At 43.5% G+C, this 26,902-nt stretch overlaps 1 protein-coding gene across 1 annotated transcript in view; it reads left to right on the top strand.

Annotated features, from left to right (window-relative positions):
- The window catches only part of LOC308305772 (dynactin subunit 1-like), a 121,103-nt gene that overhangs the window by 29,898 nt on the left and 64,303 nt on the right, over positions 1 to 26,902 (top strand). Inside the window, exons 5-6 of the mRNA XM_080750641.1 lie at positions 19,471 to 19,641; positions 23,674 to 23,871. Coding sequence (XP_080606767.1) covers positions 19,471 to 19,641; positions 23,674 to 23,871 — 369 coding nt within the window. The remainder of the gene's footprint in view (positions 1 to 19,470; positions 19,642 to 23,673; positions 23,872 to 26,902) is intronic.

Below are 26,902 nucleotides of genomic sequence, written 5' to 3'. Positions count from 1 at the left end.
CCTAGCTTTTGCTGAACTGACGCCACTGGGCTAGGCTAGTGTAGTTTGCACAGACGTAGTAGCTAAATCTGGTCGATGACCCGGTCAGCAAATTATTAGCTTAGGAATGCAAAACCTAATAACCTTGGTTATTATGGAGAGAAAGAGATCTTCTGAGGTGGTTACTGGTGTAGAAAAGTTGAGAACCACTGCTCTAAATACTTGCATGACAATTGAATAAGACTTGTTCCACACCTTCTAAGGGGTCATTTGGAACCCCCCAAGGAACACATTTGAGACCCCCTGGTGTAGCAGAGTGTTTCCAGTGAGCCAACATGCACAATATCAGCACCCTGACTCTGTTTGAGCAGAATGGAACAGACCCTTCATTAGTGTCATTGTTAACACCTGAGAAGGAAGTCAGAAGAGACCCAACTTCTCTCCAACATGGCTGCTGTGAATATGGCCTATTCTTTTGACTAATTGGATGCACCCTAAGGAACAGTTATATATCGTCACTGTCGGGCAGAAACCTCGTATCTCCAAGTTTCGAATGGGTATGTTCTTTCGCAAAGCAAAGCCCTGCTTCATCATACAAGGCCGTCTCACAAAAGTAGTGAAAACAGCAGATCTACAAGCAACGTTTTGTGCTTGTAGATCGGCTGTTTTCACTAATTTAAATCATTTTTAAAATGATAAATGCAAAACGAACGGCTTTGGACATACAAGGTTTTCATCTGACAACGATGATATGGTAGATGTGTAGGTTCATTGTATTTTTGTCCACTAGAGGGCGGTGTCTACTCAAAAAAGCCTACAGGCACAAATGCCTTGCACTGTGATTCATTCACTGCAGTGTTTGTGTGGTTTTGTGTCTCAGCATAGGAGTGCTTAACTGGAATGAGTTCTGGCGCTCAGAATAATAGATGAGAAAGTTATACAGATCAATCTCAGAAAATTTGAATATTTTGTAAAAGTAAATATTCTTGAAACATTCATATATTTCTTGAAACTTTCATATATTCTAGATACATTGTACATTCAGTGAATTATTCCAAACCTTTTTTTGTTAAAAGTTTGAATTTGTATGGCATACAGCTCATGAATATCAAAAGTCCATATGGCATACAGCTCATGAATATCAAAAGTCCATATTTCAAAATATTACAATATTACACGAGACCACTCAAAACAAGGATTTATAATAGAGGAATGTCAACCTTCTGAAGTCAGAGTTGCTTGAAGTCCAGTGGGAAGTTTCTGCAGTCAGTTATGATATGAGGTTCTATGGCATCTGCTATGCTTTTTTACAAAATATTCTAATTTTCTGAGATTGATCTGTAATTCTGACATTTCCATTTGGCTCATATACATTTAGTCCTGGGGTGCTGTAATTTTCCTATACCAATGATCAGTAATCAGTCAATCAATCACTGGTTGACTAATCATTTGACTATTTGAATGCTCTTCAAAAGAAGAAAACATAAGAAAAAACTATTTATTGTGAGATGCAAATATTTACTAAATTATGAATTCATATCGAGAGATAGACCCTTGTATTGATCCCTGTGGGGAAATTCGGACGTTGTCCCAGAAGCAGTAAGCATGTAACACAGGATACTGATAAGGAGTAGAGAGATACAACGTTAAAAAAATAAGAACAAAGATTCTAGTTAAAAAAAGAACAAGAAAAGTGCACTCCTCAGAGCGCAGGTCTCCGCCAGGCCAGGCGGCCTACCCAGGGCCTGCAAAATGTGGAAGCCACTCATGGCAGAATGGAAACGTTTCATGAGATCACCTGCTCAAAGACAGACAGACGGGCGGACGGACCGACACACAGATGGACCGGAGTGAAAACATGCTCTCCGGCCTTCGGCTGTCCGGCCTGGCGGTGACATTAATTAAGCAAGTAGACTTGGGGCCCTAATAGGCTCTATGCATATACGCCATTTTGTTCTACTTCCGGGTGTCTTTCGACTTCCTTCACAGGTGTTACTGATGATACTAATGAAGCGTCTGTTTGATTTATTGCACAGTGGTTCTTTCATTTCAAGGACCCCCATAACTCTGTACAAATGGAACCAACAAATGGGATCAAATGGACCCTTGCAGGTCCATTTGCCTCCATTTGTACTGTCAGAGTTACACACCTGTATGGGGACATTTGGAACCCACTCAATGACACTTTGAGACCCACTGGTGTAGCAGAGTGTTTCCATAGTGAGCCAACATGCCCAATATCAGCACCCTGACTCTGTTTGACCAGAATGGAACAGAGCCTTCATTAGTATCATTGGTAACACCTGTGAAGGAAGTCGAAAGACACCCGGAAGTAGAACAAAATGGCGTATATGCATATAGCCTATTGATATGTCTGTCTCTCTCTCTCTCTCTCTCTCTCTCTCTCTCTCTCTCTCTCTCTCTCTCTCTCTCTCTCTCTCTCTCTGCACGTGGCCGCTAAACACATATAGATAGAAACTGCTGTTGTTGGCGTTCAAAAGGGTTGCACATTACCGTCTTGCTGGCGTTTCTAGGACGGATCTCTAAGGAAGATCAAATCAAACCCCACCCACCACTGTCTGTTAGATGGAATCCATCCTACAGTAGAGTTGCTGACTCATGTTGCCGTCTCTGTGGACTCCTGGTTCTCACCTGATACAGTGATACCCGTGTTACCCCCACCCCTAGGGCTGTCACGATTATGGCATTTTACCTGACGATTAATTTTCTCTCAAATAATTGCGATTTAATTGTGGTTTTGTTGTTGACAATTACATTTCTGTTTGGCTTTTAGGCTTTGAATTACACATGGTAGATATGACACATAAGCTAAATATACAAAGAAATTACTGACATATTTGACAACTTTATACTTAAAAAAGAACATTGATAGTGGAAATAGCCGATCTACAAGCTGGAAAATAATCATGATTATGTCAAATAATCACGATTAGACGATTATGTAATAATTGTGACAGCCCTACCCACCCCCATTTCTGTTTGGCTTGTAGGCTTTTGAAGTTGCACACCTAAATATACAAAGAAATGACTGGCATATTTGACAACTTATACTTATAAAAGAACATTGGTAGACCGATAGTGGAAATAGACGATCCACAAGCTCACAACGTGTTGCGATGCGACGCGTTGTGAGCTAAAACAGAAACAAATGCTGAAATGAAAAACAAATTCAACCTGGCACTTTCTGAAACGTGTTTGGGTTGAATTTCACTCACTTGCGAACGCGTGCGCTCGCTCTCTCTCTCTCTCACACACACACGCACGCACGCACGCACGCACGCACACACACACACACACACACACACACACACACACACACACACACACACACACACACACACACACACACACACACAGGAAGTTTATCAGAAGATCAATCTTTTTTGACAGTTTGTTTAAAGCAATCTAAATTAGAGCAACAAAATAATGTGTGAAAGAGAGAGAGGGGCAAGAATGTGTGTGTGTGTGTGTGTGTGTGTGTGTGTGTGTGTGTGTGTGTGTGTGTGTGTGTGTGTGTGTGTGTGTGTGTGTGTGTGTGTGTGTGTGTGTGTGTGTGTGTGTGTGTGTGTGTGTGTGTGTGTGCGTGCGTGCGTGCGTGCGTGCGTGCGTGCGTGCGTGCGTGCGTGCGTGCGTGCGTGCGTGCGTGCGTGCGTGCGTGCGTGCGTGCGTGCGTGCGTGCGTGCGTGCGTGCGTGCGTGCGTGCGTGCGTGCGTGCGTGCGTGCGTGCGTGCGTGCGTGCGTGCGTGTACTCGTTTGTGTATTGTCAGATATCTGACCTCCGATCTCCCCAATGGCAGCATGCCACTGATGAACTCTGCAACCTAACCTAACCTTCACCTTTTACACCCTCCCCTCCCCTCCCCCTCCCCTGGATCCCGCAGCGAGGAGTGAAGCCCAAAAAGGTGGTGCATGTTTCTCTAGCCTCGGTACAGTGGTAATGTTATGATCACCGTGGTATTCCTGTGGCTCTGAATGGCCTCTAAGCTGCTGCATGGCATCAGGGTCTCGCTTATATTGTAGCTCCCATTGACCCATGCTTCTTATCAAGTTCATCCATACTTCCATCCGCCGCGATGTTAAAAAACCCATTTAGAACGGGTACACATTTTGTGTATTGTTATTTTACGCTTTAACTATTGAAAAATAGCAGATATACAAGCTCTGCGAGCTGCGAGCTTGTAGATCTGCTATTTTTGAAAAAATTGTGAAAATTAGAATTTTGACCCGATTCTAAGTGTCTTTTGAATCCTTCTGAGTTTTTTTTTGAAAAACCCTATGTTTCTATGTCAGCGATCTGGCCAGCCATCGTCAAAGAAAAGGTCCTTTTCACTTAACTGGAGCTCAGTTAGTCTGTTCTTGAGAGACTACTATGTCAGTGGTTCTCAAACCTTTTCATGTGAAGGACCCTCAAAATGATATTTATTTGGCCACGGAACCCCATCTCAAAATATCTAGTTCCAGGGACCCCCCAGAAGCAACATTTGAGTTACAGACGTTCGCTTCGAAAATTCATAATATTCAAAGATTTGCACACATTTTCACGACTTTTTTCAAAAATAGCAGATCTACAAGCTCGCAGCGCGGCACTCGGTGCCGCGCTGTGAGCTTGTATATCTGCTATTTTTCACTGGTTCAAAGCAGTCAATATGTCTAGGCCTAAACGGGTTGTTAATCAGCTATTCTGTGGTTATGAGAACGAGAGAGAAGGAAAGGGAATCCTCCTCTTGTGTCGCCCACGCATCAACATTGTTTCTTGTCCCCCTCACCATTGCTCCGTGGCTCTCCCTGGCATATTGTGTGTGCTGCTGTGTGTGTGTCTCGCGGGCTCATCTTCAGTCGCTGCTGCCTTGCCCTTGGCACCACTATGTCGGGAGAAAAGGCAGCTCATATAGATGCCGTAATGGTCCACGTCACATTCATATAAACCAGTATGCGCACGCCGGTCGGCACCAAATGAACCCCACCGTTCATAGGGTGCAATGGATGGCACTAGTGTTTAAAAATGCATTCCATCAAACTTTCAGATGCCGTTTTTCTCCCAGTGTGGAGGAAGAATGCTTAGGATTTTTACTGTAAATTCTCACTCTTGAAATATATAAATCCTTAGTTTCTGTTAATTGTAAACAATAATAGCGATTCAAAACAGTTGTCCTTCAAACCCCACCTCTATTCACCGTCATCAGAACAGAGGGAGCGCTCCTCATGATCACCCACCCGATCCACTGGATCACCAGAGCGTCTACTGCTCGCCCAGCTGCAGTCCATGAAGCCTAATTATGCTCCGTCCTGCGACGGTGTCGCGCGCAGAGCCGCAGACCTCCAAGCTCAGAAGGGTTGCATTGGTGACGCGATGTGAGTTTGTATATCAGCTACTCTTGACGTGGAACACCGTTGCGCAATGAAGTATATATGTCTCGATAAGGGCGCACCCATGGGAGCACCTCACTAGCACACAAGAGGAGGTTGAATAACCAGTGCTCCCCAAAACAACAGGTTTGGGGATCTGTTGGGAATTGATTACATGATACAGTCAGCTGTGCATTCAGTCTCAATGTTTGTAAACAAATAATTGGTCTATACGCTCAAGCTTATCCCGAGATATGTTTAAAAGATAGTCCATATAATTTATTTGGAGAAAGATCTTGTGGCTTGGACCCATATCAATGAATGAATGATTCAATCAATCAAACTTTATTCATGTAGCACATTTCATACATCAAGTGCACCCAGTGTGCTTCACAGATCAAATAGGAAAAGGGTTAAAGACATTAAGGAAACATGTCACTTTTTTGTCATCTGTCTCCCTTTCTGTTCACTTTTTTGTTGTGCCTAAATTATATTCCAAACTATATATATATATATATATATATATATATATAGTCACGGTTAGATAGAGAAACAGTTAGATCGAGAAACGGAGCGCTCGTCGTGCGGCGCGGAGCGGAACAAGCGGTCGCTTTGAGCAACAACAACGTGGCGTCGGCAGGAATGATAGCCTCACCCCACGGAGGTTAGGGTTAGGGTTAGGGTTAGGCATAGTTTTACTGAGGTTAAGGTTAGGGTTAGGGTTAGAGTTAGGCCATAGTAAGCTAATGGCTAAACACAGCCGAGCTAGGCTAGTAAATAAACAAGGAAAGAGAGTCACAAACGAGTGACGTCAGCGCCTACACTAGTGAATGGCTGTTGCATGGGCTGTTGTCGCCATCTGGTGGTGATTGGTGTGTGGTGAACTACAAAACTAGCGCTCTTACCACAATCTGAGTTACCCAAACTGACTGTAACATATATATATATATATATATATATAGTGCGTGGGTACTGGCTTCGTGGGTTATGTCCTAGTGGGTTATGTTCTAGTGGGTTATGTCCTAGTGGGTTATGTCCTAGTGGGTTATGTCCTAGTGGGTTATGTTCTAGTGGGTTATGTCCTAGTGGGTTATGTTCTAGTGGGTTATGTCCTAGTGGGTTATGTCCTAGTGGGTTATGTTCTAGTGGGTTATGTCCTAGTGGGTTATGTTCTAGTGGGTTATGTCCTTGTGCAGGGGTGGGCAACTTTGATGATGGCGAGGGCCACTACTGTATATTTCCACCTTCACTCCAGAGGGCCACATTGCATATTGCTACGTCCTACTTTGTCATTCTAGTATCCCATTTCAGCTTGTAGATCAGCTATTTTGCTTCTTTCGAATTGGAATCCTGAAATGTAACATTTTGATTTAATTTCAAACGCATTAAGTTATATACTCATGTTAACTTACAAAAGAAATACATTTTAATGCCGCTATACTAGTCATTAAGCTACTAATATAGACTGACGGAATTAAAGCAGGTTATGTTTGGAATTGTAACAGCTGAAATTAATAATATATCAGTATTCCAGTATTAACCTGCGGGCCGCATTAAGTGAATGTGGCCCCCTGGGCTGCCAGTTGCCCATGTATGTCCTAGTGCATGCTGGGTACTGGCTGTGTGGGTTATATCCTAGTGGGTTATATCCTAGTGGGTTATATCCTAGTGGGTTATATCCTAGTGGGTTATGTCCTAGTGGGTTATGTCCTAGTGCGTGGGTACTGGCTTCGCGTCCAAGCAGTGATGGCTTAACATCCTGGAGCTGAGTCATATCCTCTGCCGCGCTGTCTCCAAAATGTCAGCTTGTGACGGGTGTTCCAGTGGGTTAAATATCAACCTGCGTGCCTGCTGCTGCTGCTGCTGCTACTGCTGCAGAGAGTCCTCTCACAGAGAGAGCATATAGCTGATCATGGATTTGCTGCCAAAACTCAGATTTACTCACTCCATGTGAGCTGTTGTTTGTTTCTCCTGTCCTTTTTTTTTTTAAAGATTTGTTTTTTGTCTTTTTGCCTTTATTGGATAGGACAGTAGATGGAAATGGGGGAGAGACAGGGAGTGACATGCAGCAAAGGTCGGCCGGATCGGGAATCGAACCAGCGATGCCGACAGGCATTGATGCCGAAATGGCAATGCCTATATGGTATGCGCCGGGTCCACTAGGCCACCAGGCGCCCCTTGTTTCCCCTGTCCTGTAGTCTGTCTGTAGACCTCTTTAGTCTGGAGGCAGTGTTGGTTTCTTCGACTGAAACTATGGCAAAAAACGTTTGTCGATTACCTCTTTTCACTGATGAAAAGGAAATAAGAAGGAACTAAATAAAAACAAAGCTATCATGACTAAGACTAAATACAGTATATTGACAGTTTCATCAACGAATAAAAACTAGACTATAATATTAGGGAGGGGCTAGTGGAGAAGATATCCAATAGAAATAAAAGACAGGTCATTTTACGCTTGGTTGCGCTCAAATGTTGCAGATCTACAAGCTCACAACGCGTCGCAGTGCAACGCTCTGTGAGCTTGTATATCGGCTAATGCATTACCGTGGCATTAAGCAAAAGTGAAAGTTATACTGCACAGGAAAAAAGCTAAAATTACAAATTGGAAATGTATACTGTAGATTAATCAAACTAAAATTCTTAGATTTTTCTTTTTTTATGGTGATAGATTGATTTTTAAGATACCTGTGAAGTCTTAAACATTTAAAGAGGCAGTGCCATGATCCCCCCCCCCCACAAAAAAAAAAAAAAACAAGATGATCAAGTATTATGATTAGGAGGAATACTTCTTCCCAAAAGTTACAGAAAGTGTTAAAATTGTGTTTTTAATGTGGCCACACCCACCAGTTCATTAAGTATGCCTGGTTGTCATGGTGGTGGTGACCCAGCTGAAGTTAGCCACACCCGCAGTGTTGGGTGAATGTCAAAAGGGGAGGGGTTAATTATATGATGTCATTTTTACTTTTTAAGTAACCAACAATACACAGAGAAGACAAATTTGCATATTATAACCCCACCCTATGGTCTATTAGAGAAATGTTAACTCCATATACATATACAAAACAGAAATACAAAAATATGGCTCCACCTCTTTAAACAGCAAGAATTCTTATGTTACAACCTTAATCTAGGAATGTAATATCGACATTTCATTCACCGTTTATTTCCTGTCAGTGGAAATGTGGTAATAAAACAATTTCACTTTGATCCATTGAGAATGTTAATGTTATCACGTGTGTAAAGGTCTATACCAGCCAGGTGATTTGTGTTCCTTTAACATCGCATTAGACCAATTCAGTTAGCATCCTGTAAGTATTCAATCATAGAAGTTTATATTATTTGAATTAGTTATCCTTGTTGTCATTCAGTTGCTTCTATTACCTAAGCATGCTAAACAACTGTCATTCTCTCTCTCTATATATAAATCTATATCTATATCTACTGTATTAGACCCAGGTCTGGAACTATCGCCTCCATAGAGAATAACAGTGTACTGCGTAAAGTGCGTTATGTGTTGTCCAAACATTTGGAAGGTATTCAGCGGCCGCCGGTTTTCCAATAGAGCAAACTGCCCTCATTATGTTGTGCTGTGCTGGTGCTGCTGGGGAAGAAATTCTATCTGTCCTTTGTTCTGGAGCCGGGCTGAGGACCAATGCCCTTACAGTCAGTGAATCACATCTGTCAACGATGCTTCAGCAGGAACTTGAAACCTCTCCACATCTCTCTCTCTCTCTCTCTCTCTCTCTCTCTCTCTCTCTCTCTCTCTCTCTCTCTCTCTCTCTCTCTCTCTCTCCCTCCCCCAGGCACGTGCACACATAGACCTCAAAGGGGGCTTGAGCCCCTGCCCTTTTATCCGCCTGTAAAAAGTGCCCTCTCCAGACCATGAATGCAGTTTTTACTATGGTGAAAGAAATGCAAAATGCCCTCTTTCCATTCCATACCTGAAGGCAAGGCAGCATTCAAGAGAAGACAATTGCCTTGTCCAAACTCTCCTGAACCAGAATGCGGCATCTTATGTTGATAGAATTGCCCTCTCTGTGTAGAAAGAAATCCATGCCGTTGCGCCACATCTCCAGTATTGACTTAATTATGCTTAGTTCAGTGTTCAAGCTCACAGCGCGTCGCAGCACAACACGTTGTGAGCTTGGAGGTCTGCTATTTTCGATATTTTCACCAAAAGGCCCTTTTGGAGATTTCAGCCCCTGCCTCTCCAATATTATCTGCACGTACCTGCTCCCCCCCCATCACTCTCTCTCTCACTCTCTCTCTCACTCCAACCCTTCATGCCCTGTCCTTCCCATGATGCAACACTTAATGGAGAGAGCTATTAGGGAAGAGGGGGAGATGAGGACACAGTAGAGTGAGGGGTAGATGGTCCTTGTCTTCAACCCATTTAGGCCTGAACACATTATGACGCGATATTTTATGCTTTAAATATGAAAAAATAGCAGATATACAAGCTCACAGCGCGGCACCGAGTGCCGCGCTGCGAGCTTGTATATCTGCTATTTTTGAAAAAGTCGTGAAAATGTGTGCAAATCTTTGAATATTATGTATTTTCAAAGCGAACGTTTGTGACTCAAATTTTGCTTCTGGGTGGTCCCTGGAACTAGATATTTTGAAATGGGGGTCCGTGGCCAAATAAATATCATTTTTCACATGAAAAGGTTTGAGAACCACTGACATAGTAGTCTCTTAAGAACAGACTAACTGAGCTCCAGTTAAAGTGAAAAGGACCTTTTCTTTGACGATGGCTGGCCAGATTGCTGACATAGAAACATAGGTTTTTTTCCAAAAATCTTAGAAGGATTCAAAAGACACTTATAGAATCGGGTCAATTTTCACGATTTTTCAAAGATAGCAGATCTACAAGCTCGCAGCGCGGCACTCGGTGCCGCGCTGTGAGCTTGTATATCTGCTATTTTTCAATAGTTAAAGCATAAAATATTGCGTCATAATGTGTTCAGGCCTAAATGGGTTAAATGCCCGATGTTACTCACAAACCAAAATCCTCTTATTGTTTATACTAACTCTCACGTTCTTTCAAAGTAATTGACTTCTAGGTACCAGTTTAGTAGAGTATCCTAGTGGGATTAATCCTCTTCTCACCACGCTGCCAATACTGGGCAGGAGATTAGTGGAAATTACTGATATCAAAAGACTCTTGGGTTTAGCATAACCACTTAGACAGGAATTAGTCCAAAACGGTTTTATCATTCCTAAATTACTTTTTCATGAATAGTAATGTGTCTTTATTGAAGCCTGGAAGAACATGTTTAACGCACCATTCTTTCCATGAAAGTCAAGAACTAATACAATATGCCACAGCATACCTTGCTTTAACATCAATTATAACATGAATTGGACCATATTTTCACAAAACGCATATCACGGTGATTGAAACAAGGCTAGTTGTATTTATGACAATGTTTATTAAGGTAAGACAATCACATGTAAAAGTTTGGGATAAATGAATGGAATCCTATGGAGAACATGTTGCTTTTTGGTACCGGACCAGCGCAACTAGCGGACAATCATAGGAACTTTTTAGTTCTGTGTTTGCTTCATGTTGAATCCGGACAACTGGACCCCTGGTCCCGACCGACGGGTCTGGGAGGAGCCAGGCTTTCTAATAAGACCATGGGAAGAATCCAGGACCGTTGCTAGGATACAGAGAAGGCTTGCATCATTGTTGTTGGTTCCCCCCCCCCCCCCCGACTCATTGCCCCTCCTTTGTTATTTTCCATCCCCTCCCCTCTCTCTCTCTCTTCTACTCTCTTTCCATCCTCCTCTCCTGCCATTCTGTTGCTGTTACTGCCCCCCCCCCCCCCCCCTCTCCTCTCTCAATCTCTCATTTTGTCTCAACCATAAACATACACACTTACGCGCACCAGTGATGATGATGGGGAAGAGTGTGTGAGTGTGTGTGTGTGGTTGGGGTGGAGGGTGATGTAATGCCGGAGCAGGGAATTGGCTAGGCTGGGAAGAATCACAAGTGAGCAGTGACGGGGGGAGAGAGAGAGAGAGAGAGAGAGAGAGAGAGAGAGAGAGAGAGAGAGAGAGAGGGGGGGGGAAGGAGACAGAGGAGAGACAACGGACAGGGGAGTTAGTGAGAGAGAGAGAGAGAGCACAGGGGAAGAGAGGGGAGGCGTGAACCGAAACGGTGGCTCATCAGAAACCGTGTGTCAGCGAGACGTCCGCATCCTAACGGGGGAGTCAGAGAGAGAGAGAGAGCGAGAGAGAGAGAGGGAGGGGGACTATAGACCTGAGGAAGACGGCGTTAGCTCCGGCTCGCCGCCGCCTGCCTGCCTGCCTGCCTGCTCGACATCCGCTCTCGCGTGTGCGTTATGACAAGAGAGAGGCTGCATCGCCGGCGAGCCAGCTAGGAGGACGCACAGCGGAGGAGGAGGACTGTGTAGCAGGAGGGAGAGGCAACCCATCCACAGGGAGAGAGAGGGGAGCCCAGCCGCGGCCATTTGCACTGCTGCTGCTGCTGCTGCTGCAGCCTCCCTTAGTCTGAGAGGAAGCCAGTTGGCTGGACCACCGTCTGCTCTCTGTCTGTCTGTCTATCTGTCTGTCTGTCTGTCTGTCTGTCTGTCTGTCTGTCCGCCTGCCTGCCTCTCTGGCTGCATCTTTTGGGGCTCGCCAGTTCCGTCCGTCTGTCTGTCTGTCTGCCTGTCTGCCTTAAAACGCTGTCTTGGCTGCTGTTCTCTTACTGTGTGTGTGTCTACCTCTCGGTGACAGTGTGTTTGTGTGTGTGTGTGTGTGGGTGGGTGCGTCTGTCTGTGACGCTGTGACTGTGTGTGTGCGCGTGTGTGTCTTTCTGTGACTGTGTGTGTGTCTTTCTCTGTGACTGTGTGTGTGTGCGCGTGTCTTCTTCACTTGCAAATATGATGAGACAGACTCCTGCCCCCCGGAAGGTACACAACACCATCTGACGTCTCGTGTGTCTGTGGGGACATTGTTGTCGTTATGTCATCCATTAAGGCCCATTCCCACTGGGCCAGATAACAGATATCTGGAGATATTTCTCCAGATATTTTTCCATTCAAAGTGGATGGTAGATACAGATAAAAAATATATATACCACAGATATTTGCCACAGATACTTTTATCTGTGGCAAAACATTTTTTTATCTGTATCTACCATCCACTTTGCATGGAGAAATATCTGGAGAAATATCTCCAGATATCTGTTATCTGGCCCAGTGGGAATGGGCCTTTAGCTTTAGAATAGCTAGGAGTGGGCGATGTGGTGATACAGCACCTATTGTATATCGTTGAGCCGATACGTCTCCACGATACGTCTCCACGATATGCCTTTTTCAGAGATATCGTATATACTGTATCGTGATACAATGAGCCTTATCAAAAAATCCTGTTGAATTGTTAATACAGAGAATCATTGCAGAATTTAATTTAAATCTAAATGGTCTAAATCGGTGTTTCTCAAACTTTAAAATGTCAAGGTGTCCCCTTAACTCTGACAGTATACAAATGAAACCAAATGGACCTGTAAGGGTTCATTTGGTTTCATTTGTATACTGTCAGAGTTACATACTTTAAAGGGTCAATTTAGACCTCCCAAAAGGAACCCAGAGAGTCCCTGGACCCCACTTTGAGGACCACTGGTCTAAACTGTTCTGTTACTCCTTATTTTAGTTTTGTGGTTGTAACTTGAAACATAACCATATAAAACCAACATGAAAAAGAATCGTGATAATATTGTGTATCGTGATACTGCTTGGAAGAATATCGTGATATTGCATTTTTCCATATCGCCCACCCCTTATGGTACAGCTGCTACTGTAAAACAATGACGTTTAAATCCATGCTTCATTCGCTCATGTGCAGTATTTTGACGTTTCTGGTAGCGCAAATAGAAGTTGAATTCGTAGAAACCTTGCATTGATACATGCACTTGTCGTTCTTGCCATGTCACTCTCAGTTTTGCTGGCTGTTCATTGAAAGCCCCTTTTGTGGGCCTGTCATAATTATGACATACTATTGCCATGATCACACTGATTTGAGCTACCGCTTTCAATCTGCCACCCATATCTTGGGCTGAATATGTTTTGAAAGTATACAATAACAAATGAATTACATAGCCTGGGCTAAAGTTATTTGCCATAGCTGCCCTGTGCAATCTTTGACAATCAATCTTGTGATGACATCACACCGGTGTACTTGCAATACAGACCCCCAAATCAATCCTCCAGTTCTAGGCAACACAGAAGGGAGGGGGGGGGGGGGGGGGGGGGACTTTTTTTCGTATTTCCACACAACTCCTCTAAGGTATATTAATGACAGTTCAATATTGAAAATGGGTGTTTCTCCCCTTTAAACTGTATGACTCATAGAAGCCTCATGGAAGCTTTGAAACGCACCTCACCCTCTTTACCACGTTTTAAACTTATATTAAGTCATAGTGTGTGTTGTTTGCAGTGGTGTAAAGTAACTAAGTACATTTACTTAAGTACTGTACTTAAGTAAAAGTTTGAGTTATTTGTACACTTTAGTTACTAAGTTACTTTGATATAAATGATAATATTATAAAATATACATTCATCACTTTAGCCCTATTCATATCCTTGGCCATTTGAAAATAGCCGATCTACAAGCTCACAACGTGTCGCATCGCAACTCGCCGTGAGCTTGTCGATCTGCTATTTTCAAACATTTTGTACTTTTACTTTCAGTACTATAAGATAATTCTTATGCCAATACGTTTGTACTTTTACTCAAGTGCATTTTGAATTCAGGACTTTTACTTGTAACAGAGTATTTCTATATTGCAGTATTGTTACACACACAAGTATAAAATGTGATTACTTTTTCCACCACTAGTCAATTGAAGTGGGTGGGAGTGGATGGTAGCGTCCAGTGTGGACACAACCATCCACTTCAATTGAGAACCATATTTTTTATCTTTATCTTTCATTTTATCTTGCCTGGTGGGAATGACCCTTAAATATAATTAAGTTGAGTTTTATAGACATATTCCGTGCCTGAAATCTGGCTTCATCCATGTCTCGCCATTGACATGTGATGACCTGACAGTTGCACCTTGACGTTGTGTTCAGGAGGTCAGTGGCTTCTGGTCGTCGGGGGGAGAATCGATTTCAGCTTGTTCAGTGCAGATGATACGCCATAAATGTGGCTGCTGCTGTTATTTCAGCACAGTGTGTCCTGTTCACAGCAGCATGCCATAAAGGCCAGGCTTGTCTGCTCTTATTTGGCACAGAGCTGTCACCTCTGTAGCTCATTTCCTTTGAACGGTCCAGCACTAATCCAATAAACAGAGCCAAATTACGTAGCTTTGAGCGCCGAGTCTCTGAAGAACGGCAATGCCAGGAAATGTTGGAGAAAGGTGAAGAATGAAAGAAATATGAAGGCCAAATTTACAGGTCAAATGAGAGACGGTGGGATGTTAGATGATTCAAATAGAATTAGCAGATAGTTGATATATTTGTTTTAATCTGCTTGTATTAGAAGAAGGGTGAGGTTTCCTGCATCAGTTGTCAATCACAAAACAATCTAAATCATTTTCTTTTTTTCTTCCTTCTTTTTCCTGAATTACAAATCCCACCTGTCTGGCACCCCAAGTAGATCAACACCAACATATATTTGCATAATGCTGTTTGACTCAAATCTACACTTAAGGAATTAGATGACGGCCGAGCATGAACGTCCCCCCACTGATTCAATTCAGTAAACTCTCATATCTAGGCCACTTATAGCATGCTGAACCCAGTGACTTAACAAGATAATGAGCCACTGCATTCAGGCAGCTTCTCAATAAAGCAAGCAAGTAGAACAGAACAGAAGCCCGGCCCACGTGTGAAGCAGACCAACCCTGTCCTGGCTGTGAGACACAATGCAGTCATTTAGGCCAGTCCGAGGCGGTACCAGTCACTCACTGTGTTGGGGTTGCAGTCACGTGGCCAGGGGACAAGGGACAGGGCCCCCCTAGGGCCCCTAGGCAGGGGCGTCACAAGGGGTAGGAAAGTGGGACTGAGTTACCAGGGCCCAAGGTGGATATACAAGCTCTCTGCGAGCTTGTAGATCTGCTATTTTTTTTGAAAAGTCGTGAAAATGTGTGCAAATCTTTGAATGTGTATTTTTTTAAGCGAACATTTGTAACTAAAATTTTGCTTCTTGGGGGGTTCCCTGGAACGAAATATTTTGAGATGGGGGGTCCGTGGCCAAATACATATCATCTTCGGGGTCCTTGACGTGAAAACGTTTGAGCACCACTGACATAGAAACATAAGTTTCTTGCACACATTTTTCACGATTTTTTCAAAAATAGCAGATCTACAAGCTCGCAGCGCGGCACTCGGTGCCGCGCTGTGAGCTTGTATATCTGCTATTTTTCAACAGTTAACATTCATGGGGGGCCCCGCAGTGAATCCTTATACTCGGGGCCCAGAGTTTGGTGTGACGCCCCTCCCCGAGGGACTGAGTAGAGTACGTGAGACGGAGCTGGATGGGAAAGAGGAGAAGAAGAGTGTAGGGAAGTGTCGGTGGGAAAAGTGCTCACATGTTTTACTTACTGTTACAAGTAAAGGTCCAGAATTCAAAATGTACTTGAGTAAAAGTATGAAAGTGTTGGCATCAAAATGTACTTAAAGTGCCAAAAGTAAAAGTACAAAATGGTTGAAAATAGCCGATCTACAGTACAAGCTCACAACGCGTCGCGATACTGTGGATCGGCTATTTTCAAATAGCCAAGGTATAAAATATATAATATATACAATATTCTAATTTAATATCTGCAAAGTAGCTAGTAGCTCAAGTTTTCAAATGATTGCAGCGGAGTAAAAGTACAATATTTGAATCCGAGATGTAGTGGAGTAGAAGTAAAAGTATTGGAAATTGGAAATATACTCAAGTAAAGTGCAAATACCTCAAACGTGTAAGTAAGTGCAAGTACTTAAGTAAATGTACTTAGTTACTTTACACCACTGGCTAGATGGGAGAGAGGAAAACAACATGGTCTAGGGCCCATATATGGGCGCTGTTACTTGATCCTTCCTATAATGGGTTCATAGTGGAAGACTGTCTGGAGCCGTTTTGATACCGTCAACGGAAAAATGCTCGTTGAAAACGAAATAAAAATGAGATAAAAACTATGCTACGTTGACTAAAACAGACTAGACATATTGTCAATTTCGTTAACAAATAAAAATCTAGACTTAAAAGTTAAAGAACAGCCCTAAACCTACCCCTGCGACCCCCACCCCCCAAGTCCAACTGGACCTGGGCTAGTGTAGAAGCATGACGCTATAGCTCCTCCTGAAGAATCAGAGTACCCAGGTGATCCTGCTGGAAGAGATCCAGTAAAAAGAGTCGTTTTATGGTTGGTTGCACGCAGGTGTCATGTTCTGAAAATAGCTGATCTGAAAGCTCTCTGAGCTGGTAGATCTTGTAGATCTGCTGGTAGATCTTGTAGATCTGCTGGTAGATCTTGTAGATCTGCTGGTAGATCTGTTATTTTCGACATGCAGCTAAGTAGAAATCAGGCGACGCCAGAACGACTCATTTTATAAAAAATAAAAAAAAAACAATGACTAAAACTAAATCAAAAGTTGCTGTCAAAATCACTGGTCTGGAGCACTCAGAGGGACATGGTCATTATTATTGTTTTCTTGTACAGTACATACAGCATAGATATTTAGGAGGTACAGTAAATTGTGGTGGTATGAGAAGGATCATACATTCAGTGCATGTTTGGGAATTGATTTTGTATTGTAAGAAAGCAGGCCTGTTAGTGTTTTCAAAGGTTCAAGCTTAAATCATACATCATCATACAACAATGGCGCTTTAAAACTTTTTTGTTTGGGGGCGAAGACACCATCGCTTTAGAGTCCCAGTAGTGAATCCATCAAGCCTTCATCTTTTCCTTCCTGATAATCCTGATATCCCAGTGTATATTAGGGCATTCACCAAATATTCAAATATTCGAATATCAAAGTCACTATTCGATCTCTTTAAAAAATATATAGTTTATAAAGCTTGGCTAGATAGGAAGTCATAAGAATGAGTTGTCAATGCCCCTGGTGGATGCATTTGCTAATGCTCTATACCAGGGCTTCTCAAACCTTTTTAGGCCGTGACCCCCAAAATAAACATATTTGAACTGGGGACCCCCCCGCCTGACAAGCACTTGGAATTTAAGTGTTACATTTAATGTGACTCGGTTCCACGGATAAATATTGTGAAAATAGCAGATCTACAACACCTCGCTTTGCTATGTTCACAATGTTCGCCTCTTGCTTACTTAATATTTGACAGTTTGGCCAGTCTTTTCGACTATTCGAATACTTTGAGGTCGAATAATTCCAATACTAAAAATCACTATTCGTGAATGCCCTGCCCGAGTGTGTGTGATGTTTGGCTTGTATTTCTAACCCTGGCTGTCGTGTGTTTCTTCTCCTTTTGCTGTCCTTTGCTCGTTCCTCTCTTCCTCTCCTCCTATTCTTCTCCTCTTCTTCTCCTCCTCTCCCTCCTCTCCCTCCTTCCTCTTCAGACCACGGCCAGAAGGCCCAAGGTGAGACCAGTCTTGTTCAGAAGCTGTTGACAGGGCTTCAAATTCTCTATTGCTTTTTGCTTTGTTCATCCGTGGCTTATTCATTTACGTACATATGCGTTTGTTTATGTATTTATTTGGTTTTGTGTGAGAGTGTGTGTACGTGTTTGTGGTGCCAACAAGTGGGTGAAACTACTTGAGCAGATTACCAACCACATTCAGACGTCATGCATAACAAACGTTCCTTTTTATGTGAACCTCTTGTGCAGGGGTGGGCAACTTTGATGATGGCGAGGGCCACTATATTTCCACCTTCACTCCAGAGGGCCACATTGTATATTGCTACGTCCTACTTTGTCATTCTAGTATCGCATACAATAGAAGCGAAAATAGCAGATCTACAAGCTCAAAACGCATCGCGCTGCGATGCGTTTTGAGCTTGTAGATCGGCTATTTTTGCTTCTTTTGAATTGGAATCCTGAATTATGTTTTGTTATTTCTTTATTGGAATCCTGAAATGTAACATTTAGATTTAATTTAAAACGCTTTTAGTTATACACTCATGTTAACTTTATGAACCTAAATGCAAATACATTGGACATAAAAAAAATACATTTGAATACTGTGTGAGGAATGATATTAGCTTCCGTTTCAGGCCATAGCGCCGATGTTATCCCATAGCTTCAGTAGTCGGAGTATTCAACAACAAAAGTACACACTTCAGTTAATTTCTCATTACATTTTACACTCATGCTGATGTTGTTGTTGTTGCTGTTGGTTTTTGCTTTCGCCTCATAACTTTTGGATGTTTTTTTTCAGTGACAATTTTCGACAGTTGCAGCGTCATAATTCTTTCGCTTCCTGTGTTTGTCTTTTCTTACTTGGTCTCCCGTTGTAAAACATTCCGTTTTGTTCTCTAGCAATTTCACACGCAGGATCTTCGACTCAATGCCATTTTGGTCTTAACCCATTAAGACTGGGAACTTTATCACGCATTATCACTTTAACCATTATATTATGCTTTAACTATTGAAAAATAGCAGATCTACAAGCTCGCAGCGCGGCACTCGGTGCCGCGCTGCGAGCTCGTATATCTGCTATTTTAGAAAATCGTGAAAATCTGTGCAAGTCTTTCAATATTTCGACCCCATTCTACATGTCTTCTAAATCCTTCTAAGGTTTTTGAAAAACCAAAACGCATGTTTCTGTCATGTCAGCGGTGCTCTAACTTTCTCGTGTCAAGGACCCCCGAAATTACATGTATTTGGCCGCAGACTCCATCTCAAAATATTTAGTTCCAGGGACCCCCCCCCCCCCCCCCCCCCCAGAAGCAAAATTTGATTTACGAATGTTCGCTTTAAAAACACATATATTTAAAGATTTTCACAAATGTTCAAGACTTTTCAAAAATAGCAGATCTACGAGCTCGCAGCGCGGCACTCGGTGCCGCGCTGTGAGCTTGTATATCTGCTATTTTTCAATAGCTAAAGTATCAAATAATTCCAAGTCTTAATGCGGCATTTCCATTTCCATATCCATAACATGTCCTGTTACTCTTCGCTCACCGTCGTTCTCCGGTCGCTCCCCCACAGCAACCCAGCCGGCCGGCGGGCAGCAAGGGCGCCCCCTCCGGGTCGGCGTCTGCCTCTGCGGGCGAGATGAGCAGCAGTGAGCCCAGCACCCCGGCCCAGACGCCCCTGGCCGCGCCCGTCATCCCCAGCCTCCACTCCCCGGGGGTCCCTCCACCGCCGGTCCCCAGCAAGGTCAGCACAGAGCCTCAGCCTCCATCTTTGATTCTGTCCCGGGGGGAAACCGTTTCTGAAATATACACAGAAAGAGCAGAAAAAAGTGCCCGCTGTAATGTTTAAAGATTGGCCCTTAACCCTTTCCAAGCCACGGTGAGCCACTTAACTCCCTGAGTGCCAAAAACGTCTAAAACGTCTTTTTTAATAAGGGTCCCCAGTGCCAAAAATGTATAAAACGTCTTTTATGAAAAAAAAAAACGAAATAAATGATTTTTATCCAAAAATCGGCGATCGTCTAACTTTCCCTAGTCACCGCTCGTCCATCGATAGCTCATGGCTGCTCTGACATGAACCGGAAGTGACGTCAGGTCCTTTCCCTGCTAAAGCTTCCCAGAAGCCACCCATTTACTGTTTAGACGATAACATTAGCATAGCTGGAGTGCTAAGGGCTAAGCTAGCGAAAATGCTCACATCGACCTTTCAGTCATACCTGGACCATTATGCTTGGATTATATGCGCACGGATCGTGCACGCGAAACGCACGGGGAGAAAACGCCTCGGCCAAAACCGCCACTCTATGCCAATGGACATCCAGATATTCATGGTGAGCTAAGGACCGGGGGATAAAAAAAAAAAAAGAAAAAACAATGGCGCCGTCCAAGAAGGAGGGGTGGCGGGCTCATGTTTATAAACATAATATTATGTCTCAGATCATAATACAATAATAGAAATGTCACGGCTAATCTATCAACAAGCCATTCTATTTCGGCTAGACACCGGGTGCCCAGGATTATTCAAGATTTAATCAGCATTTGCCATGGAAACCCGCTTTTTTAATTTGTTTGGGAGCTCCAGGGAAAATGTAATAAATGTAAAATAGTTATCCCATCTCCATTTTTTGGCACCTGAAACTAGTCTTTTGTTTGTGAGCTACACATTTCGTGCAAACTTCACACAGTTGTGTGTGCTTGGTTTTCTCTCGTTACAATTTGCCTTCCACATTGTTTGGTTCTTAAAAGTAGTTCACATGTTTTGAGCTATAAATTATGCTTAGTATATCTGCTTGTATTTTTCTTGTTACCAATTAGTGTTATACCTTTTGAGATTCTAGGAGTCTTACCTTTTAAATGATGTGATGATTTTTCCCCCTCTAAAACATGATTATCTACTATTATGATTGTACTAGGAGGAAGATTTATTCAAAAAAAAAATACAGAAAGAGTTCAAATTAGGTTTTTATGTGGCCACACCCCCCAGTTCATTAAGTATACCTGGTTGTCATGGTGGGTGGTGACCCAGCGGAAGTTAGCAACACCCACCAACCAGTGTTGGGTGAATGGTAATTAGGGGAGGGGTTGATTCTATGATGTAATTGTATCTGTGTTTATGGACCGGCACTTTTGACCCACAAGGTGGCAGCCTCCAGGGAAAAAAAACAACAAATAAACATGGCATGGCCACGTGTAGGAGCGGTTAGCACCACTCAACAACACAACCTTTTATTAGTACATGTAATATAGTATATATTTCACTCATTTAGTTTCAATTTTAATCACAGATAAAAGTAAAGTGTCATCCCCTGTTAGACTGGATGCATTGTGATAATGACGTTCACCTGTTTCTTTCTCAGGGGGAAGTTGCTATGGAAACACAGGTGCACTGGCGTGATGTGATTACGCTTGGTTTTGAAGTGTTGCTGTTTGTTCACACTTAACATTCGACACTGACAAGCGTGACAGTGTGTGTGTGTGTGTGCGGGTGTGTGTGCCTGCGTGCGTGCGTGCGTGCGTGTGTGTGCATGCACACACACTTGCACCCGTGTATGTGTGTGTGCGTGTGTTGTCTAGTGTGTTGCGTGCGCGCTTACACCCATGTGTGAGTTTGTGGGCATGTGTTTTTTAATGCATGCACTGTTGGAGATAACTTGCAAGGATTTGCAGTGTGCATTTGAGAGAGCTTGTTGTGACTTAATGTTACAGGAAAAGGAAGATACATGCAGTTATCACTCCTTTTGGTTCAAAAACAAGTCAGTAGTTCTTCCTTGCTGATGGATTTATCAGTGCACTCTTACAAGCACAACAAGCCAATGTCCAACTGGTGAACGTAAATAACCATAGCGTAAACATAAATGCAGTCCAATTCATTCCCTTTGGAAGTCTCATGGTTTCATGCCTCCAGCAAGCTTGAAACAAGCTTGCTTTAAGACAAGAGGCTTGCTAGAGGCATGAAACCCTGTGCTTTCCATAGGGAATGAATTGGAAGACGCCCCCCCCCCATCCCCCAAGGACAAGGACAGGGCAGGTGCTTCGACTGTGAGAACGAGGCCTATAAGTCTGCAAGGTCGTCATATAACTTAGATATCCGAGTTTATCTTATTCTCGACCTTTCACATCTGTCCATCTATCTGTGTCTCTGTCCTTTTTGTCTCTGCGATCCCTTCTGCTTTCTCTCATCGATCCAAATGTCTTGTTTTTCTTTCCTTTCCATTTGTCTCTCCGTCTCTCCATTTTGCCCTCCCCCTCTTCTCTCTCTCCCTCTAACTTTTACCCCATTTAGAACGGGTACACATTATAGTGTGTCATTATTTTTATGCTTTAAAGTTGTACTATGTAACTTTTTTTATAAAACAAATCTTAAAATTCTCCTAACTATTAAATCACAAAAGTTTTAGAAGATCCGCGCCGTGAATTTCAGCCTGTAAAGCCTTCTCTATATGTAAACTGAGATCCTTGCCGTGGACCGGATCTCGCGCCAAAATTGCGTCATCACACTACCGGCCAATCACAGCGAGGGTTATACAACTGCCGGCCAATCACAGCGCATCTTGAAGTGGGGTCGCTATGGCAGCCATATTTGTTGTCGCCCGTTTGTACCATCCCTTCTCTAGGTAATTTCGCCTACCAGGCAGGGTGAAGGAGTCCGTATCTCTGGAATTACTGAACGCACAGGAACAAGGGACCCCTTAAAAGATAGATCTCAGCGAGGTGGAGGCAGACGCGGGGGTCTGAAGGTACGAAAAACGGACGAAAGACGCGGACGTGACCGCGGTTTGCTATAGGGCTAATGACCACTAGTTGGGCAACTTACACAGTATGGCTTTAACTATTGAAAAATAGCAGATATACAAGCTCACGGCGCGGCACTCGGTGCCGCGCTGTGAGCTTGTAGATCTGCTATTTTTTTTTTAAATCGTGGAAATTTGGATTTTGACCCGATTCTATAGATAGATAGATAGATAAATAGAGATTTGTATGTATGTGTCCTGCACCAAATGATGCCCAGCCCACACAGGCTTACAAGACACTCACAAACATAATACATACACACACCAAGATACACCATAGACAAAAATGCTTAAAGAGGTGGTGCCATGATTTTTCCCCCCTCTAAAACATGATTATCAGGTATTATGATTATACTAGGAGGAAGATTTCTTCCAAAAAAGTATACAGAAAGAGTTAAAATTGGGTTTTTATGTGGCCACACCCCCAGTTCATTAAGTATGCATGGATGTCATGGTGGGTGGTGACCCAGCTGAAGTTAGCCACACCCCACAGTGTTGGGTGAATGGTAATTAGGGGAGGAGTTGATACTGTGACATACTTAGTATCTGTGTTTTTTAACTGACACTTTTGACCACAAGGTGGCAGCCTCCAAGAGAAAACAAACAAATACCAAGAGAATACATCATTTCTCATAAAAACCACACCAGGGGGTCTAATGAAGTACTTTCAACCTCCTAGACACATGAAAAACAGAAAAAGTACCAAACTATGGCACCACCTCTTTAAGAAGAACACATTGATAGGCCATGCTGCTATTTAGGGGTACAATGTTCTCCAACGCAACTGCCAGAACTATAAGTGTCTTTTGAATCCTTCTAAGGTAAACCGATGTTTCTATGTCAGCAATCTGGCTACAGCCATTGTCAAAGAAAAGGTCCTTTTCACTTCAACTGTAGTCTGTTCTTGAGAGACTGTGTCAGTGGTGCTCAAACCTTTTCACGTGAAGGACCCCCAAACTTATATGTATCCCTCCCTCCCCGTCCAGGAGGAGGAGGCTCTGCGCGGCCAGGTGAAGGACCTGGAGGAGAAGCTGGACACGCTGAGGATGAAGCGCACGGAGGACAAGGCCAAGCTGAAGGAGCTGGAGAAGCACAAGATCCAGCTGGAGCAGCTGCAGGAGTGGAAGGCCAAGATGCAGGAACAGCAGGCCGAGCTGCAGAAGCAGCTCAAAGAGGCCAAAAGGGTAAGGAATCTGGACGGAGGCACGTCGTGCACACATAGACCAGGGGTTCCCAAACCTTTTTTTTTGTCTCAGGGCACCCCATAAATATGTTTTTAACCCATGTAGGCCTAGGATTATTGACCGCTTTAACTATTGAAAAATAGCAGATATACAAGCTCACAGCGCGGCACCGAGTGCCGCGCTGCGAGCTTGTAGATCTGCTATTTTTTGAAAAATCGTGATTTTTTCTTTGCAAGTCTTTTAAAAGCGAACATTTGTAACTCAAATATTTGCTTCTGGGGGGTCCCTGGAACGACATATTTTGAGATGGGGGTCCGTGGCTAAAAACCTCTAATTGTGGTGGTCCTTGACATGAAAAAGTTTGAGAACCACTGATTTAGAGGAAGGATTTAGAAGTCGGGTCAAAGATCGGCTCAAAGATATTCAAAGACTTGCTCTCATTTTCACGATTTTTCGAAAATAGCAGATCTACAAGCTCGCAGCGCGGCACTCGGTGCCGCGCTGTGAGCTTGTATATCTGCTATTTTTCTAAAGTTAAAGCATAAAATAATGGTTAAAGTGGTTAAAATCTAACGCGACTCGGGCGCGTTCCAGGTATTTGAGAGTTAACTCATCGGATGCCCACGTGGTGTCAACGCCTCAAACGCTTTGATGTCGCTGGTGGCCCACGGCGCGTTTGGCGCGTTTACTGTATTCACAGTAACAATATTAAATCTTACCGTAAGGTCGGGCCGACCTGTGGATATTGCCCAATCACCGCGGGTTGTTTCCGTTGGACTCTGAGAGCATCGCGCGGCCGCCGTCTTTCTCCATATAATCCAATGCATTTCCCCATCTTTAAAGCCCTTTATCTCAGACACATCGCTAACATTCTCTGCACATCCCTGGAGGTTGAGAGGTAACTTAACTTTCATATCCTGCGTGCAGAGCCCCTTATCCCTAAACCTATGAGCCATATTTTACCATTATGACAAACATTTGTATTAGTTTGATTAGTCGATCTACACCAACACTGGGACAGATGCATGAGTAAGTGGATGGATGGGGATTATTGGTGGATGGGTGGTTAGTTGGTTGGTTGAATGGTAGAAGAATATAAAGACTTTAAACAGGATTGATTGGGGTCCACCCTATGTTCCCCAGGTTCTATGTTCCCCACTTCCCCCCCAAAAAGGTTCTATGTTCCCCACCCACCCTCCCCACAAAAAAGGTTCTATGTTCCCCACCCACCCTCCCCACAAAAAAGGTTCTATGTTCCCCGCTCAACCAAAAAAAGGATCTACTGTATGTTTCCCACCAAAAAATAAAAAATAAATAAGAAAAAAGTATATGTTCCCAACTCAAATGCAGGAAATGGTGGGACATTTGGGCACTAAGACCATGTGGGCAATACTAATTTAGGTGCCCAGTTGCACAGGTACCCACATGTCTCCACCCCTAAGTGCCCACTCGTCCAAATGCCCACATGTCCCTATTGCCCAGATGTCCAGGTGCCCACTCATTCAGATGCCCAAACATAACAAAAGTATGGTGTCCAGATGTCCCTAGTGCCCCCTGTCCCACTAGTATTCGTAATTTCTCCCCATTATTGTGTGTTTTGATTTGTTATTAACAATTAGAAATGAATGTTTCCCATGCATTTTTGGATGAGTGGGGAACATAGAACCTTTTTTAAGTTGAGTGGGGAACATAGAACCTTTTTTGAGGGGGTAAGTGGGGAACATAGAACCTGGGGAAGATAGGTACGGTCCTGATTGATTCAGGATGGGTGGCTAGACATGAGGAGGATATATGGTTGGCTGGAGAGATTGTGCCATACGCGGATTACTGTGGAAGGATGAACGGTAACTAGGAACCGCATGGATGTAGACGCAGCAAATATAACAGACATCCCCTAAACCAAAACCTGTTAGTCACTCAGTCAAACCTCAAAGCTGCGAAAAACACAGGCAGAAGTATTGCGGTGTGCAAAAGAGCATTATTTATAGGGGTACTGTCACTTAAAGGGGTACTCACTTCAAAAAGTCATCTTGAAAAAGGGGTGAATATTTTGATGATGTCGTTGTGGGAACGCGCAAGTATAAGCCAATCAAATGAATTGACTGTACTTAGACTACTTACTGTACTGGTCAGCTGTTGTTGGGGGGCGAGGGGCAGATACACCGTGACATGAGTTTCAGACTATTTCAGACCGTTTTCAGAGAGACCACGTGACCTATATTATTATATATTGTAATGTCAGCGGGCCTTTAAGTAAGAAACCCCGCCGCCCTTTAGGGCGAGGTCGCATGTCGCCCTGAGGCGTTTTACTAGTATCAAAACCTCCACCGGCCGTCCGTCGGTCGGTCGGTCGGTCGGTCGGTCGGTCACACGTCACACGTCACACCTTTGCCCTGCTCATATCTCCGCATCAGTATGACATCACACCACCTGTGTACACAAACCTTTGTGTGCGTTGCTGTGGCAACAGTCTGTTGTTGCTGGTCTGTTAGTGTACGTTAGCAACCACCTTAGCAACCATGGTTTTACCCTAGCAACCAACTGTTTACCCTAGCAACCAACTGTTTACCATAGCAACCATGTTTTTTTACCCTAGCAACCAACTGTTTACCATAGCAACCATTTTTTACCCTAGCAACCAACTGTTTACCATAGCAACCATGTTTTTTTTACCTTAGCAACCAACTGTTTACCATAGCAACCATGTTTTTGACCCTACATCCCTCCATATATGGAGATAACCGACGAATCTCACTAAGTCTGACCTCACAAGCCCCACATTTGGACACGAACAACATATAACTCCATATATAGAGACATAGCTGCTGACATCAGTATGACATCACACTGCTGACATCAGTATGACATCACACCGTACACAAATGACCCTTATATAAGACCGGCATTATCTACCGACAGATTGTGGAGATAAGCGACCAACGGTCGCTTATCTCCCGATTAGGGAGTCTTACTGGTGAATATGATTCATTCCAGCAGGGACATGCTGGGCCCCTGATTCAGCCCGGGAAAA

Source organism: Nannobrachium achirus (genome assembly GCF_963921795.1).
Source record: "Nannobrachium achirus genome assembly, chromosome: 20".
In the NCBI taxonomy this organism is placed as follows: Eukaryota; Metazoa; Chordata; class Actinopteri; order Myctophiformes; family Myctophidae; genus Nannobrachium; species Nannobrachium achirus.
Note: the sequence above shows the minus strand (reverse complement) of the source record. Positions and strands in the feature narration are given on the sequence as shown.